At 40.6% G+C, this 18,281-nt stretch overlaps 2 protein-coding genes across 2 annotated transcripts; both read right to left on the minus strand.

Moving 5' to 3' along the window:
- Positions 1 to 2,235: 2,235 nt before the first annotated feature.
- Positions 2,236 to 10,071, minus strand: LOC100121946 (phospholipase B1, membrane-associated). The gene is made up of 9 exons (XM_008211819.3): positions 9,345 to 10,071; positions 8,001 to 8,248; positions 6,321 to 6,430; positions 5,262 to 5,466; positions 5,008 to 5,184; positions 4,783 to 4,942; positions 4,234 to 4,396; positions 4,000 to 4,151; positions 2,236 to 2,858 (listed from the first exon to the last, which is right to left on the minus strand). Exons 2-9 carry the CDS (start codon positions 8,109 to 8,111, stop codon positions 2,680 to 2,682), a joined length of 1,257 nt encoding a protein of 418 aa, XP_008210041.1. The 5' UTR covers positions 8,112 to 8,248; positions 9,345 to 10,071; the 3' UTR covers positions 2,236 to 2,679.
- Positions 10,072 to 12,595: 2,524 nt separating this feature from the next.
- Positions 12,596 to 16,757, minus strand: LOC100121929 (phospholipase B1, membrane-associated). Its single transcript, XM_008211959.4, has 7 exons — positions 16,428 to 16,757; positions 16,264 to 16,359; positions 14,732 to 14,946; positions 13,908 to 14,084; positions 13,546 to 13,838; positions 13,290 to 13,468; positions 12,596 to 13,109 (listed from the first exon to the last, which is right to left on the minus strand). The coding sequence occupies exons 1-7, from the start codon at positions 16,579 to 16,581 to the stop codon at positions 12,973 to 12,975; spliced, it is 1,251 nt and encodes a 416-aa protein (XP_008210181.2). The 5' UTR covers positions 16,582 to 16,757; the 3' UTR covers positions 12,596 to 12,972.
- Between the last annotated feature and the right edge of the window lie 1,524 nt (positions 16,758 to 18,281).

Here is an 18,281-nt window from a genome sequence, read left to right on the forward strand (position 1 = left end):
CCTCTGTCATCAAAATTTTGAGCTTTTTTTATTTTTATTTTTCCCAAGACGCGCATGAAATAGGTCATTTTTCACGCCTGGAATTGGGAGAAAAAATTGATCACCTCTAAAATTTTTTTTCGAGTTTTATTATGTAATATTATTAATGTATTGCTATTAATGTTATACACTACTCAAAATGTACAATTCCTTTCCTGCTTTCAGCAAAAAAAGGACCGTTTATGCGCTCGTTGAAAAAACTACGATATGGGACATGGGAAAAAAGCTATTTCTATTTATTTTCTCTCCTTGTTGCACAATGTACTATTCTACAAATCTTTTAAAGACATCGACAGATACCTTTTTCATCGCAATTCACTCCAACGACACAATATTGTAATTCACAACAAAATAACGTCATTAAAATTAATTAACCTATTCCAATAAAAAGTACTCCTCAACAACATCGTTCATAATCAATAATTAAAATTGTGTAAATACTCATTCCAAAGAGCTAAAATAAAAGCCGTATAATCACGCGTGCATACACTATATACTAACTCTTAGCACACGCATACCGATTGTGCAACAGACAGCTTCTCCGGAAGCATGCAAACGAGCGGCTTCACTGACATCAGCCGTCGAGAAAAAGAGGAACAAGCTGCACGACCGTGGCCGTGATTACACAGATCAATCGCCTTGCACTCTTGGCCTTTCGCGCAGTCAATGACACTCGAAGATGGATTTCGCCAAGGTGAGGGATAATTCTGTATACGTGACGATTTCGACGATGCATAATCGACATTTATCAATTAGCAGAAGCGTCGAGATCTTATCGTTCGACGAAGAGAGATCAGAGAGTCGAGGAAAAGGGAGAATCCATCACACCAAGGATTCGCGAATCATCTTTTTTAAAAGCCTCGGTTGTTGTTGTCGAGGCGAAAGAAAGCTCGTTTCGTTATGAAATAAATTATTGTTTCACGTGTAATACTCATTGAGACTTCAGTTCCTGGCCCTGAAAATTATTTCTTATTAACCGTTTGCGACTCATGAGTTATACGGGCATTAAAACCGATTTTCTTTTAGTGCAATTTATAAAAAGTAATTTACTGTGCTAACACACGAATCGAATGATTTGTGTGATGTCTACGAATTGTGGATTAGCAGAATGGCAGTTTTTTGCGAATCCAAAGCTGCTTTTCGATTCGGACTTTCTGCTTCTTCTTTTTGTATTATGACATAAAATCGAATCTCGTGTATACCTAATCGAATAACCAGAGTCGCGTGCATGAATTTGAGAACCAAACAGGCGAAAGAAAATCTTATCTCACATCTGCTTTATCGCGTAATACAACACTACGTGTTGAAGAGCTTCGAGTGTATTTCTATAAATATACGCGATATCTCGATAATGATCGATTATCGCATCCCTAAACATTCCTCTTGGAGGAATCTTGTAGTGATTACACGATAAGTTTTGTAAACATTCATGAAAATTATATATTACGGAAATTCAAAGGTCTCAAGCAGTTATAGCATGAGCTGCCCGAGCAGCAAGCCCATACATAAGAAGTATAGTCAGTTTTGCTATTTATATCTTCTGAGCACAGATTTTGATTATGAGAAAAATGAAAATGACCTATGCGACACCTATCTTCGCTATCCAGAGACTACATCTATGTAGAGCACAAAAGTCGAAGCTATACGAGGGACAGGCTAGTCCAAAACTGCTTAGCAAATCTTTTGCTACCAAAGTATTGTTTTATTTTTTGCATGAAAATTTAAGTTTACAAACCACGATTCATAATTTACGTTTCGCGTTCGTCGAGGCAAGAAGCGAGTTTGACATCATTTTAAGAGGAGATAAAAATTACGAGACGAGACGATGTTTTGCGTTACTTCATATTATGCATTGACGGAATCAGCCGTGTCTGTGTTGATTTGAAATTTCAATTTCTATCAATTCACGTGACTCCGTAAGTCGTCGGTGTACATTCGTTCTCCGCATCTCAAAGTTTTTTCGTCCCGCACAAAGTCATACGTTACGTGTAGATTAGTTCGTAAAATGCGCATTCCACATTTCTTCATACCGCGGATAACTTGACCTCAGCCTCTTTTTATTTTCTCTGCGTTCGAAAAAAAAACTACTTTACATACACCTATCATCGTCAAAGATTTTTATCCTTCCAGCTGAACGACGGATCTAACAAGCTTTCGATGCATTTTCACTCTGTTTTCAATTACGAACTCGTGAGGTTTCAATCAAATTACATTTTATTATTCAGTTAACAAATACCGTAATAACACATATAATAAATATTAAAACTTGCATATGAAACAAGTGTCCCATGCACACGAATTCTTCTTCATCCATTGACCACTACAAAATCGATTCTTTCCCACATAAAAAACTGTACATAAAACTGGCCTTGTAACTATACAACCGATCAATTGGCTTTCGAGCACACGAGCTCTGCATCTTTATCAAAAAATACTCAAGTATATAACAAAATAAAAAAAGAAATTACAGATCGCTCCGCCGATCAGAACAAGCGGAAATAAATCAAAAGCGTAGCAACGTCAATAAGACTCGAGGCAATAGTCGCAGATCCAGTACAGGCAGACGATGGCCGACCTCGAGGTTCCGATAATCTCTCGGCAAAGTTTACGAGCCCTCATTCTCTCTCTCTTATTTATTCGTTATCTCGGTGGCGACGCCTCTTGGCTCCCAGTGCGAAGGAAATGCCTGGTGTTGCGATTGGTGAATATGTAGGGGCTTCTCTCGCTCGGACACAGGAACCTCTCGAAAATCCGCGGTAGTCCCCTTTCCGTCTTGTTGCCTACCGGCTCGAGCATGTTGTTCCAGAGGAGATTGGCACCTGTCGAGGTTTAAAAAAAACAGGTTATTTATGGTAATCAGTTTCCTGGTGTGTGCCTTGATACAGACGCGAATCTGTATCAATTTATTTTTTTTTTTTTTGTGTTGTTTTGAGAGGGGAATTGGGAGAATTTTCTTTATATTCTGAGGGAAATGGGAACAGCGGTGAACGTGTATCGTATAGGAAAATTGAATTGACCCATAACGTGGAGCTCGCCTTATCTTGCGAATTTTGACCTCGATTTGGGGAATTTTATCACCGGCTATAAGAGACCCAGATTCAGTCTAAACTTTGTTTTCTCTGTTATCGTCGTGTTCTTAAGAGATTTCTCAATCCACTGATTAGGCTCAAATCTATCTTCGCACTATTATCCATTTACATTTGTTTTTTGAGAGAAAAGCTCGCTGTTAAACACGGATTATCAGCGGAGCCGTTTGAAACATCTGTACTGAGAGGTTAATAGAGCTGTTACTAAAAATATTCATGTAACAAATCACGTGAGGTAGAAACAAATTAATAAAACAAGGAAGCCATGCCCTAACGCGACTTCATAGAATTAGAGAAAACTCAAATGAAAATAGTGATATAGCATGAGCGGCTCAAGCAGCAGGCCCAACAAGGCAGTTTCGGCATAGGTGGAACATCCCTATATATGCATTCCGTGCGCAGATACTAATGGAGAAACGAGAAAGTGCCTTTGCGCCACCTATCTGTGCAAGCTGGAGACTAGATGCTAGACCTGAAGCCAGTCCAAAAAGGTTTACTATGGCTTGACTCATTTCACAAGCCAGGCTGATGGATCCTTTTTCTTCCTAGATTAATAAGAGTAGAACTCATATTTTCTTTAGCAACCCATATAAGCAACGTTCAGTTACACGAAGGAGATTTTCTTATCGCTCAATAATTACTCGATAAAAATATAGCTATTTTCGCTTATCGCGTTATACGCATATACATATAAAATTGTTGCTGCAACTATAGACCGTCTATAAAAAGAGTTATTATCCCTCCAGAACCGATAAAACTCGATCGCAAGCACACTTTGTTGCCGTTGTTATTCAAACAAACAGATCAACGCAGCGCAAATATCTCTGCAGAACTTTGACTCACCAGCCACCGTTAACTTGGAAATCTAACTTACCGAGTGCGTGGCCTTTTTGACTGAAGTGGAAACAGTCGTGTGTGACCAGACTCGCGTCTATCGGCGGAGCATTTCTGGGGTTTGCATTGGGCGCATTAAACAATTTTGTGAACGGCTGTAGCACCACCGTGAAATCATCCGTAGTGTCGTATCTGGAAAAGTTTTATCATTAATTGTATCATTTGCCATAATTATTAATGAAGGAATCGTTTTTATCGACGGATGGTAAATTACCTTCCGGAGGCAACCAAAGCCTCGGCAGCCTGTTGGTACATGTGGGACATTTTGGACGCTGCGATATCGGGCTGACTTCCTCGATGCATACACGCGCAATAAAGTGGATGCAGGATGCTGCACATTAGACTACGTACTGGCACTCTTAGAGATACTGTAACATCTGTAAAATACAATTATCAAACAACATAAGGCTATTCACATTATACAACGTCTTTTTTCGCTCACAACAATGTAGCTCGTTACCGTCACCCTAATGAACACAAAAAGTGTGCCAGTGAGAAAAAAAGCCGGAAAAAGTTCGTAGGCATTTAAAATGTAAGAACCGTTTGTAAAAACTTTAAAGAAGATTGAATGTAACGAGGTAACGTCGCAACAACTGCAAGCGGCTGTCTATACCTATGCAGAGTTTCGACTAACGAGTAGAAATCCGCATTTGAATAAGCTCGATTTCAAAGTAAGATAAAACAAATTGAAAATCGGCGGGACCACGAACCTTAGCAGTTACATCACGTTGGTGATATTAGAAAATGTCATGTGTATTCATACCTATGGCTGGAATTAAATTAACTATTGTACGAGGTAAAGACGCCCTCAGGAAGTCCAGAGCTCTTCGTAAATGTAAAGCGTAACGAATCGGCGAAAATTCCTTTGGACTATAGCACTGCGCTGAGCAAATGTCGTTGGCACCAAACAGTATCGTTATCATCTGGAACGACGAAGAAATCGTTATTAAAAATTGCTACTTCTCGCTATATCTGCTACAAATCATACCTTCCAATGATTATCGATATCGATATCAGGATCACTCCTCATCCTCTGCACGAGGATCTTAGCCTGGTGCAGCGCGTCTTCCGTCGCTGCCACCGGGTAAGCAATGTTCAAGCGAGCCTTTCGCGATATGAACTCACCAGTACCCGTAGAGTAACCTGTCAGTCTTGGATTGTACTCCTTTAAAAAAATCACAAACATTATTACAATATACTATAGTGTAGACACACATTGAAAATCGCTCAATCATAAATTACCTTGAGGAGATTTGGAACAGTGAGGTACTTCCTCCAATCCTCCTGTCCTCCGATGCACCAGCTGACGCCTCGCGCCTCGATGAATGTTCCGATGGCGAACTCTTCCAAGGCACCGCTACCCGCCACCAAAGAATCGCCCAAACCCGCGATGACGTCGATGTCACCTGGCCTCAATTGATTCACACTTGTCGGCGGAACGGCTGACCTGACGTAAGAACCCACGTCGAGTTTAGGCTGTATTTTATTCCGATTATAGCTGTACTGGCGCGCGCGATTTTGTGCCGATTGAGAGAAAACTGATTATCCTTAACGATGCCGATAAAATCGCGATCGTAAATGGCTTTCGTCGCGAGTGTGTGTGTGTGTGTGTTGCGTCATTTATTTACGCGAGAAAGTGAGAGAGAATATTTCGGCGAACAATTATATCGGTTGGTATTTTTTTAATGAATCCATTGACAAACAATGCAATATGTTTATGTATTTTTGTGCAGAAATAATTAAAAATTCGATCCTGGCGTGTCCCTATATTCAAGTGTGCCAAAACCGGTTTGTAAATGTCTCACTTTCGTGTCTTTGCGAGATTCTAAATTGAATTTAGTCCATATCGCTTTGCATAAATCAGCGATCTACAATTGTTACACAACGCGTATAATATAATTTTTAACAGAGCGAATAATTTACATCAACGCATCAGGCGCTTATTTCCGCGATCGGTTGCGTAAGCAAATCGATCTGCCTTTTTCTTTTTTACCGATACACACACTCTCGAGCCATTACCGCAACGAATCGGTGCTTGATTAGGCTTAGCTAACTACACACATACGCGAGATGATGTTTGCAGAAAAGTATATATATATATATAAGAGAACGAGCGACGAGACATTTCTTTCGGCGCATACAGTATATGAAGCTACTTTCGATTCGCTTTCGGAAATCGGCTCCTTCCTCGTCTCCCCACCGCAGTGCAGTAACGTGAGCTAATTTTCGCTCGATGCTCTCGATTTATAAAGGGAAGGGAGCAGAAAAAAAAGATTCACGTGAAATGCGCATTGACCTCACCTGCCGCTTCGAAGATCGCAGGGAAAGGGGACCCGCGGCGCGACTGTCCGCTGCTTCCTCACCGCGTACTCGACTTTCGGGTAGAACACGCCTTCTGCCTCCAGGTCGTCCTGAAATAAACAACGTGTTGTGTAAGCATATGGAATTTAAAAAATTGTCGATTTTTGAATTTCGCGCCATTTTTTAAAAGCGAAAGTTCGACACTTCAGTGAAAAACCATCAAAGTCGTCGTAGCGTGTCAACATCGGCGGACACTTTTTCGCAAAATTGTTTGTATCCCAGTAAGGAAACGAGCATAACTCGTCGGAACACGGACTAAAAGCCCGTTTGACGCTCACTTGAATTAGCCGCGCGCGCTCGCGCGCGCAAAGCGAAAATCCTTGCGTCACACATCAAGCTCTCCTCGCGCAAGATGATATAGAGATTGCCGGCTCGTTTCGAGCGTTATAAGTGCACACGGAGGCAATTGACGCGTGTAATATTTTTAACGCGAGTATTTTGCCGATCTCAAGTGTCATACGAGTATATCGCATCGAAGCTCGGTGAGGTAACGCCGCGAAGCAAGGAAACGCGCGGATAACCGAGTAGTAGTCTGCAGCTTCCAGCATCTATTATTTCCGCGATGAATCGAGAGAGTTCACTTGTTACAGCGGCCGGGGTCACGAAAACGACGCTTTCACTGTCGCCGCCACATACTCTCTCACACACACACACTTATAACAGCAGCGGATTCGCACTTCTATCTACACACACACACACGCGCACACGTGTATAATATACCTGCCTAACAGGTGGCTCGGAGCCGAAATTCCGATCGATTAGCCGCGCGCGTTTATCGAATCCTCTATACTCACCGCCGGCGGTGGTATTTTCATTCATCCGAGCGGTGGGATCGATCGATCGATTATATAAACCAATTAGAGCCCGAGATGTACCTTTACGTAATTGACACTTCCAGCGGAGAGATGCGCTCGCGGGAACCTTTTAGGAGTTGCGAGGCGTTTATCGAAAAACCGGTATGTTATTATACGCTATATAGTATAGGTGGGAAAGGGGCAGACTGCGTGTCTATACTATAACACTATTGTAATGGAACACACACACACACACACACACGTTTGGGTATTAAGAAAGAAGGAATTTAATCATAAATACGAGCGATAAATTAAGCCGCGTGTATTGAAGGCTGACAAGCGAATTGAATAAATTATCTTTTTAGAGAAACACTTGCCAGCAAAAGCTATGTGTGTGTGTGTGTGTGTGTGTGTGGGTCTCTTCGATTATTGTAAATTACTTTCTCCTCAGGGTCATTTACATAATAGAGCTCTTGGATATATTCTCTCACGTTAATACACCCGTTGGTCGGCTACTTCGGAAAAAGAGACACCAAAAAAAAAAATTCTTTTCGGTGTATACACTGCACTCGCGCGGCTCTCTCGTAATATACAGAAATTTGTCGTGTATCCTTTATACAACGTCGAAAAAGTAGACCTCAGCATCTTCTTCTTTTCTTTTCTAGTTAATCACTCGTTTCGTCGCTGAGACGAGAAAAAAAAGCGTAACCGAATACGCTCGATAATTCGGAGCTTTCTTTTCTCTCGAGTATTAGCCCATCGAATTAACCTATTAAGGATCGTTAGTTTTTCGTCTTTCAAAGCCGTGTTAATAATAATTGCTTACCTTGCCGGATTGAAAGAGCGAGCGTATCATGTCGGTGAAGGAAGCAGCCCCTGCCGGTCCGGCCCATAGCGACAGGCTGATTACCGCCAGGCAAAAGAAGGAAGCTCTCATCTTATGACCTGAGGCATCGACTGTCTCTCTCACTTCAGAATCTCTCCCCGAAGATGCAGCAGCGCATATTCTTCTCTCTGCCGGCAGCTTCTCGGATGTGCGTCTGCGTGTATTGTTTACATAGACGAGAGCCGACACTGGAAAAGGAGGAAGCGATCGGCTCGTAAAACACCTGACGCCTGAAGAAAGTGTGAGCGTATGTGGCCATTATGACACCTTCTCGTGTATATGTACATCGCCGTCACGTGAGTCATTACACATACACGCGCGTGCGAAGTGATAAGCACGAGCGCGCGCCTTATTCCGGTTCCGAGACGAAGCTGTGTGTAATGTATTAACGGCCGAATTTCGAGAGATGTTCTCTTCAATAGGCATTTCCGCGATATACTTGCATCAGACGTTTCTCCAACGGGTAGGTGTGTCGCGTTAATTTTTTTTTTTTTTTTTAAGAAAAACCCTTCGAGGCTTCTTCTTCAACTTTCACTTTCATTACGCTTACCTTTCAAATTTACGCGCGGAGCTTTGACCGAGCTTTTTTACATAACCCTGTCGATAAGTAGAGCCTCGACGCTTTTCTGCTCAAAGAGGCGAAAAAGAAAGTTTATGCTAAAATGAGCCTCGCCGCAGATTTATCGCCTTAGTCGAAAACGAGGCGCGCATTATGCAAGCTGGGCATTCTTTTGAGCAACCACTGTAAGCGCTCTTTTTTTCTTTTTAACCGGAATCGTAATGAACTTGCGCGCGGAGTCGTTACACAATTTATGCAAGGTTTTGAAGGTGGACGACTGCATTATTATGTGACACGCGCGATATAATGGAAAATATAGCTGTGTGTTCGATGACAGTTATAGAAAAAGGAAAGTGCCTCGATTTGGTTTCGACGGCCGTGAATAACTTATCGTGTCATTAATGACGAAAAGGAGACGTCTCTTGCGAAATACACACGACGAGCGCGCCCGACGTGTATTAGTATTCGAAAGTAGACTAACCGATGATTAAGGGCGATTATCGGTTAGTCGGCTGAGAGGATCTTCGAATTATTGAAATTCCTCAAGCTCTCAGTGAAAATTTTTTTTTTTCTCACACGAGCACGGGGGTCCCCAGTGGAAATGTACCGCGTTGCGATCGCTTTGAAGTGTTCGAGTATACATACGGTGAAAATAACCTCGAGTAGTTGCAAAAGTGACATTGTTTAACATGCAAATCACACGCTCGATGAAAAAACTCTCTTACCCGAGTGCACTTTCCAAACGCTCGTCTTTGCCGGGACGACTTTCGAAAATCAAAGCCTCCTTCCGGCCGGAATAACGCCGGGCAAAAGGGCATAATAGCCTCCTTATCCACTGCGTAGACTAGCACTCGTCACTTCATCTCGTATACGTGAGAAAAACTGCCTCGATACACACTTGCTTTACCGCAGCCGCGTAAAGGGCTTCGTCGTCGAGTATATACACACAGTCGGTGTGTCGTAAGCCGAGCTGGCGACGGGGAGACTCGCGCTTTTCGAATGACGAGGACGCGCACGCGGAGGACTCTTCCAGCCGCGAAAACGTCTCTCTCTCTCTCTCTCTCTCTCTCTCTCTCTCTCTCTCTCTCTCTCTCTCTCTCTCTATCCCTTCCTTTTGAACGACGCGCGCGCTCAGGCGTCGATTTTTCGTATGCGGAGCTTGCGAGCCATACGTGAGTAAGAGTACACGCAGCGCCGGCGAAAATCGAACGGCACATGTGTATCGGTTACGTATGTGTACTTATGATCGGGAGTGTATGCGTGTGTGTGTAATCGAAAGGGGAAATTCCGGATGGTTTTTTTTTCAGCGACTGACCTGTAGCGCTCTGATCGATATTGTAGATACTTGGCAACGTTTTTCAGCGCGAAAATGAAGGATTTTTTTGGAAGCGGCTGTTGTAACGCGTCGAATGTGTCAGCTTTCGAATTTATTTTGAGACAGGCCTGCTATTAATTGTCGTGGCGTATTTAGTGGCTTATCGGCGGCAAAAGGTGTCGAAGATGAAGCGGAGGGGCTTGGGAAATTTGCATAGCTACTGGCCAATTATGCGTTATGTAAACTCTGCATTCGGTTACAGTTTTAAAGTGAGAGTTTGGTTACTATAAATAGGTCCGGTATTTTTTCCCTTTATTTTTGAGCTAAATGATCCATTGATATAACATTTTTAAAATAAAATTAAAAAAACAAATTAAAAAATGTATTTTTAAGATGTACTTTGCGTATAAGATTTCCAGAGCTACAAAGTATTTTTTGCTGATCTCTAGATTGCGAGTCATTACAGTACCTTGATGATACTGAGAGTCCGAGAGAAGAAACTTTATACTTCAAGTCTATTCTCACATGCATCCCACACTGTGTATGTGGATAATTTTTTTGAAGCAGTGTCCATGCAGATGCAACTTTCATTTGGTGCGATGCTGCAAGCGAAACAATTTACGGTTTTGCGTTGCAAAATCAAAGCACGAAATTAGATTGTCGAAATTATATTCACATTCGGCTTTTCTTATGTTACGAAAACGTTTTACCTTTTGGTCAGTTTTTTTTTTCTTAACTGGGTAAGTAACACAAAAGTATTTATTAATACTATATGAACAATACTTGAAGGTACAAAGTATTTTTATTCATTAAAAGTTCTGGTCTTATAATAACGTAGAGAATAAATATTTAATTTAATGTAATGACGTACGATTTTTCGTAAAATAAGCGGTTCTTAAAAATATTTTCGATTGATCGCCAGTGAAGATAGGGAACATCCAGGAATTCGGCTAATGATCACAAGGCACTGGCTTATAACAAAGCTCTGCAACCGTCGATCGAATTAAAGGACGAAAGAATCATCGATCAGCATCGGGAGTAGCAGGATCCAACCTAAAAATTTCGATCGTTCCATCTTGAAAAAGTTTTATTTGATATCTGATTATAGTCAGTAAAAAATGGCGCGTTTGCGGTTCGAGTTTAATTTGTATTTTGTATTTAAAATTGTATCTTATAATATTCAAACAGTTACCCTGGTAGAAATGTTAACGATTAATAAGCTAAGTTTCAAGACACTTAGCTAAGTTGTGGTTAACTAAATAAGCGTTTAACCGTTATAAATGCATAAATATGACGCATTAACTCATGATAAAACGAAACTTTTGCTTGAAATTTGTCAAATGACTGTTACAATCCAAAAATTGCAGAAAAATACGTTCCAATCGTAAAAAATCCAAATATTCGTAATAAGACATATATACGTTTTAATGCCAAAAAAAGGGAAAAACAATTTTTAACTTAATAATAATACTGATGTGGTATTATAGATACGCATCACTAAAATATTAGCAATATTTTAATTAATTTTTTTACATTAAAATTTGATAAAACTGGACAATTAAACTTTTTAACGAATTTCAACCGTTAATTTTCTACCAGGGTACTGGTATGTAGATTTTATCATCAGGCATTAATGCACAACATAACCTGTGCGTACGTTTAGACCGATATAAATACAAAAACAAAGCAGTTTTGGACTTACTCGTTATTGCCTAAACTCTCCCCCTGGTAGAAATTCGAAAATTTAAAATGGGCTGTAAACTATGAAATGGCTATGAGAAATAGCCTAGTCATAGCTTGTGATGAAACCCTTTTTCTTCCATTTCTTGAGCATTTGTTGGAATGAACATAACCTTAAATCTTTGGTATTGATATTATTCCTTGTGTCGTACACTAATTTCAAAGAGGCTTACGGATTTTAATCGATTTACAAACGGTTTACACAATTAACAGTCAATTAGAGTTATACAAGCACGACATACGAAGATATTCGTGATTTTCTTATTTTTTCACTTTTTTGACCCGACTTATTTTGCGTAGTACTTTCGTAGCCATCAACTAGCTATCACCTGTGCTTTGCTTTAGACAATGAAATCTATTTTTACAAGCTTGAAAAATCCTTGTAATACGGTATGACTCTATTCTTACTCCAATAAATGCGTAAAAAATGTCCGAAAAAGCGTTTCATCGCTGGTCGAAAAATGGACCTATTTTTCGCCCATCTCTAGTAATACGTGGTATGTTGTAGCTTTAAACTTATATCGATTTCTACCAAGGCCGTGTCTCTGGCAGGTGAAAATAGATGGCGCATGCTCATTTTTACATTTCCCTCGTGACAATATGCGCGCCGAGTCTGGATACAGTGGTGGGCCTGCACCCCATGCTAAAACTGTATAGATTCGTCGCAAAAAGCCAGCATCAGACTGCCAAGCTCATGCGTAATCCAAACTTACTATCTATGCCGAAGGAATAGCCCAAGTTTTCAAGCGTGAGCAGAACTACTATCGACTCGATGAACGAGGCTGTCTATAATATTCTGCTCGATAAGCTTGCGAAGAAGATGGTTTATTAGGTGTTGAACTTTTTCGAGACTGAGAAATAAGAATTGTTTGTTGAAATTTTAAAACGATTAACGTATCCACCTGCAAAAGAGAGATGAACTTATATTTCATTCTTGTTTATTGGGCAAGAGCATCTTTCCTGTCTCAAATTTTACCAACTCTTTTATGAAATCCTAATGCATTCTCATAATCATTTTCTATTGCATACCAAAAAGATATTGTCACTAACAATCGTTCTTCGATTATATCATACAACATCGTTCCACACAATACACACATCAAAAACATTCATCGAATGTATATGGTAATGAGATATTTCTACAAAAATTACAATACAGAGATCTAAGTACACTTAAATAAAAGCATTAGAAATCAGAACATGCCGCAACGAGCTCTCGTACGCTCGCAGTTCAGCTTAATAATACCAAACATCAGTCTTATCTTACACGTATACAACTACAATCTAAATCGTCGGCATTAATTCCTCGAGTTCTTGGGGGTCGCAATGTACGGCCTTCGCTCGGTAGGACAAACGAATTCCCCAAAAATTTCCGGCCAGTTTCGGGACTTCTGTCCCACCGGCTGCATCAGGTTATTCCACAAGGCATTGGCAGCTGAAACAATATACAATATAGCAGTGTCATTGGAGTGTCGACTTATCTCTACGAGAATCTTTCGCGTAAAAAGAAGCAATTTCAAACGTAACATGTCAAAAGCGTCCGCGAGGCTCAACCGGTTTGTTCTTTTTTGTGGACGTAACTCGCGTGAAACGTTTTCGTCGGCGTATGACTTACTTCTCGCGTTTCCCTTCTGGCTGACGTGGAAACAATCGGTCGAGAGATAGGTCAGATCGGACAGGCCATTAGATGCCACTGGGAAGGTCAAATTAGTCGTCAACGGTTGCACAACCACGGTGAAGTCGTCTCGTTGGAATTCGGGGTACTGGGCTATTTCTTCGTCCAAACGTTGCCAACTGAAGAGCAATGAAAGAAAAATTAATGTAAGTATTGAAACGAGGCTACATTTGGATTAGAATATAAAACAGCTTACCTCGTCATGATATCGTAATATTTTTGTCTTTGGCTTCGATAAACTAGTCCAAATAAACAAGAGCACTCGAAATTCACGGTTAATTCGCAAAGACTAGATCTGCCGGTGATTTCGACGAGTTGCTGAAGATGTGGCGGAGGAACTATCGATACGAACGTTCTTGGCAGCTCGTCCCTGAGTAATCGCAATACTTGCAGCAAATCGTTCTTGTGATTCGACAGCGTCATCGAAGCCTCGGGTAGATAACACATTTCGGTGCAAAAATCGTTAGCTCCGATCATCAGCGTGATCATCTGAAAAAGTACACATTTCATTATAATTTTACTAATACATAGTTTCTAGCTATTAGTAAAATACTATACCTTCCAATGTTTTTTCACGTTGACACGAGGGTCACTTTTCATCCTGTTGATAATAGCTTGAGCCATGTAGGGCATGTCCCTGGATATGGCGCCGCTTTCCGCCACGTTGAACTGAGATGCTTTTTCAAAGGTAAACGAGTCCGTGAGAGCATATCCGATCAGATTTGGGTTGAATTCCTGAAACATGATTGTTTATGTAACTTCAAAAATAAATTGAAAAAAAAATGTAACACCGGTCTTTTGTTTTGTAGAAAAAAGTGTGGAAATGCTACGCTTCCTCAAATGTGCATTTACATTCACGGTGAGGCTTGTTTCACCAGAAGTAGCATTTAATGCAATACACAGTGTCTTTTATGATCACGTGATTCTCGCGATCGCCACAACAGTAACGTTATGGACGTTCCCTCTATACCGTTATTTTATTTACACATATAATTCAATTGTTTTTTTGGTTGATTATGAATTAATGTTTTTTTATTATTTTTATAACGATTTTTTTAAATTTGAGCGTGTATCTTACTTTTGTTTATGCCAAAGTATGAGCATAAATAAAAATAAAAATAACTTTAACAGCAGTGTATACCTGAACAGAATTAAATTATTGTACAAACTGTAAATCCTTTTGTAGCCGTTCGAGCTCATCAGCATTCCCCATCCCAACCGATTTTCGCATTTCGATTGGGAATCGATGCATCAGCGATCAAAATGACGTAGTCAGCAAAATCAGATGTAAAGTCAATGGAAATTTTGTTCGACCAACAAAAAAATCAACGCTGCAACCTTCGCATTCGCCAAAAACTACAAAAAAGATCACAGCTCCTCACCTTGAGTATATTCGGCAACGTGAGAAATTCCCTCCAGGTACCTTGTCCTCCGCCACTGGCGACGACTCCTCTGTTCTCGATGACCAAGTGCAGCAGACTAGTGGCGAAGATACCGAGTCCAGCCGTCAGCGAGTCGCCCATCGCGCCGATCACGTCGATGTCTCCGGGCCTGAGCTGATGAACCGACTTGGGCACCTCGGCTGACCTGCCGCCGACTAAAACGTGATCCATTCATTAGAGCTGCCGTAGCGGTGTACAAAAGTTCCGGACGATCCGAGACTTTCTCTCGCTGCGCAGAGAAAAGCGAATCTGCATTGCCGACACTCCATTACACACATAAGCATACCGGCTTTTCTCTTTATTCTCGTCGGCGCGCCGGAGGCTGATTAATTATTCAAAACAACTGATTCCTTGTGGGAGATGCAATCGTTAATGGGATATTCAGTTATCGACTGTCAGCGTTTTTTTTTTTGTCGTATTGGAAACTTGTACGAGAATGAGAATCGACGGGTTTTTGCATCATGATTTTCTAATATGCGTAGCCATATCCTTGCTCCACATCGATGTATTACGTTTTGCGATCATTCGAACAAAGGCCGCGTATTTTCTAAATTCAGCGTGAAAAATAGCGAGTAGCAATTACAAATATTTTCATCGTCACTTCTCACTTACCTTCGAAAAAGCAATTATACGTGAAATTTATTTTCATTGCTGTACACCTTCATGATTGTTATGAAAAAAAAGTTCCTGATGCAAGGTATTCTAACATGGATTTAGTGTTCAAGAACGTCTCTATAATGTAATAAAAATAGTTGAAGTATCGAGTAATTGAAAAATACCTGTGTTATAAGTTTCTTCACGTTAGATGATGATTAAATTTTCTTTACGACGATTAAATTTAATCGGTGGCAATGACTTTTAAACGGCCTGTCCGAGAAATTTTTAATTGAAAAATGTACAACGACAGCTTCTTATCGTCCTAATCAAAACACTTGCAAAAAATTAAAAAAACCTTTACTTTTTGCTAACGATTTGCTTGTAGATCTATGTAAAAAAAAACCGTATGAATTGTCAAAATCAGTTTTTATGACGTGCGCGATGCGGCTAATTGTGAATTCCGTTCGTACGCGCATGATCGTACGATACAGAAAAGTTATTATGATAATTTTCAATTTTCATGCAACCATTTTTATGCTTGTGCTTGCACCCAGCAAGAAATTTATAAAGTATGACTGATAATATTTTTAGCATAATAATTAATTAAAACGACTGACGAAAAGTTTTTGGCAAAATTGAAACAGTTCAAATATGTTATACAATGTACAGTATACACACAAAAGTAATCTTCGAATGTCAAACTTATTTTTCAATTATCTGCTTTGGACAACGACTGTGTTTCGCAACCGCGAAAAAAAACTACCTCGACTGTGTTTTTAGCCTTTGCTTTCATTGTCATAAGTGTCAGTTTCTTTGATAATTATTTGCTTTAACTAGTATTCGAATGAAAACCAAAAAAAAAAAATACTGCATACCGGACGTATTGCAAGGAAACGGTCCCCCATAGTAGCTTTGCGTTCGATCCTGATTCATCGCCGTTCTCAATAATCTAGGTTCTCTGCCTGTCCTGCCTGTAAAAGCAAAAACGAACAATTATACAAAAAAAGCTCGCACAACAAATACACACAAACAGACGCACCGATAACTTCTCCCGTCCACTTCCTGAAAGCTCTCAAAAGCTCGACATTCGCCAGCGAATCCAAGAAAGTCCTCTGGCTCTCGACCATCATCACACAGGAACCGAAAATTAAAATCACCAGCCATATCCAACCACAAAACCCAGCAACTCTCATTTCAAATACCCCAACCGTAATACCGCATGAACTTGACAAATTTGAAAAAATAATACACTCGCTGGTCTCGTTGTTTCACCGTCGACGGCAAAAATCAATCTGAGTCGCGAGATAGCGCGGACATTGCTTGTAAATACCGGTGACAACGTATAGAGCAAAGGAAGAAGAGGGAAGAGATGAAAACGAGGAAGGTGGAGGAAGCACATACGGTAGCCGTGTGTGCGTGCGTGTACACTCGGTTATAGAAGGAGCAGAAAATCCTTGGACGTAACCGGCAGCAGAGATGTATAGATACGATGCGCACAGCCTTGGGGGTCGACGTACGACCCGCGAAAGCAGAAACGTTAAAATAAAAAGGAACTTGGTGGAGCGTACGTAGTTCAAGATGACAAAAGACGAGGAAACGCGAGCGAATTCGCGAATTCAGACGACGTTCCGAGCTTTTTGCGTTAGATATCTTAGTATGATCCGGCAATATTAAAGCCGTTGAATCATCCGTGGGAAAATTGTGCTTCCGTATAATAATTTGAAAAAAGTTGGACACTCGCGAGTCTTATCAGACGGTCAGTGCGCGTAATGTTCTAGAAGTATATAGTTTTTGGTCTACATTATACATTGGTTTTTGTAGAAATATGCTAGTGAAAACTAAAAACAAAAACATATCCTTGAAGAAAAACTAGTCGAAGGCCCTTCTCAACTAAAATTTAGCCGCTAAGGCACGAACGCCGTTACCGAAAATGTCACCATTAGTGACACCTTGTGTCTAATAGCTGTTTCGTGAACCTTTTTTCTTCCGGTAGTCCGGCCGATACTCGTTCAAATGCTTGCAGCAATTTAAAAGCAACGCAACGAAATCTCGAAGGTTTTCGATTCTTGAAAATTTAGGCGTCGAATCGATAAAACGTCCTAGACTATAAATCGAAAATTAATAAAATTTAAATAGAACGTTTTAATCTTCGTCCTCGACGAGGTACAAAAGAAATTTCTTACGCGCATAAACACTCACACACATACACATTCTCCGTACAATTCTAAATCCTATTCCTCGCTCGTATCTAGCGGCATTTTTATTTTTATTTTCGTAGAACGCCATGTGATATAGCGAAGAGAGGGTTCCGCCGCATACGCGAGCGGTTGCATTATTAACATGCGCGCAGCATCTCGATACTGACGTGAATTCCTTATTCCTCTATGGGCTCGAGCAGCACTGTACAGCGTGTATGTACCTTTGGTTGGCCGTAACAGCTTAATCGTGACTCAGTCACACGGTCCTGCGGGTTGTGTAGTGTGCCGGACGACGATCTTCTGGATAAATTGCCTTTATTGTCTCGGCGATGACGAAGTCGAACGGGCTTTATGTGCGGATCCGTTGCATTCGATTTCAGCTTTCAAGGATTTTACTTTTATTGTGTTTATGCGATCGACGCGTAGCTAGTTCGATGTTCGGATTCTGGAATCAACGTGTGTACGCGAATGATCTACTGAAGGTGAGATTTTGTTATTCGATTGGCTTGCAAGCTCGTAAGCTTCCGTGAAAGCTCTGTGGTGACTGATCTAAAATAATTATTTAAGTTCGTCTCGTTTTTCAATTTTTGAGAACGAAGCCTACGAACACGCAACGGATTTTTTATCAAAAAGCCACTTTTTGTTTTTGTCCAAAAATTCAATTTTAATTATAACTTGAGTGAAAAAATATAGAT

This window comes from Nasonia vitripennis, chromosome 4 (assembly GCF_009193385.2).
Source record: "Nasonia vitripennis strain AsymCx chromosome 4, Nvit_psr_1.1, whole genome shotgun sequence".
NCBI lineage: Eukaryota > Metazoa > Arthropoda > Insecta > Hymenoptera > Pteromalidae > Nasonia > Nasonia vitripennis.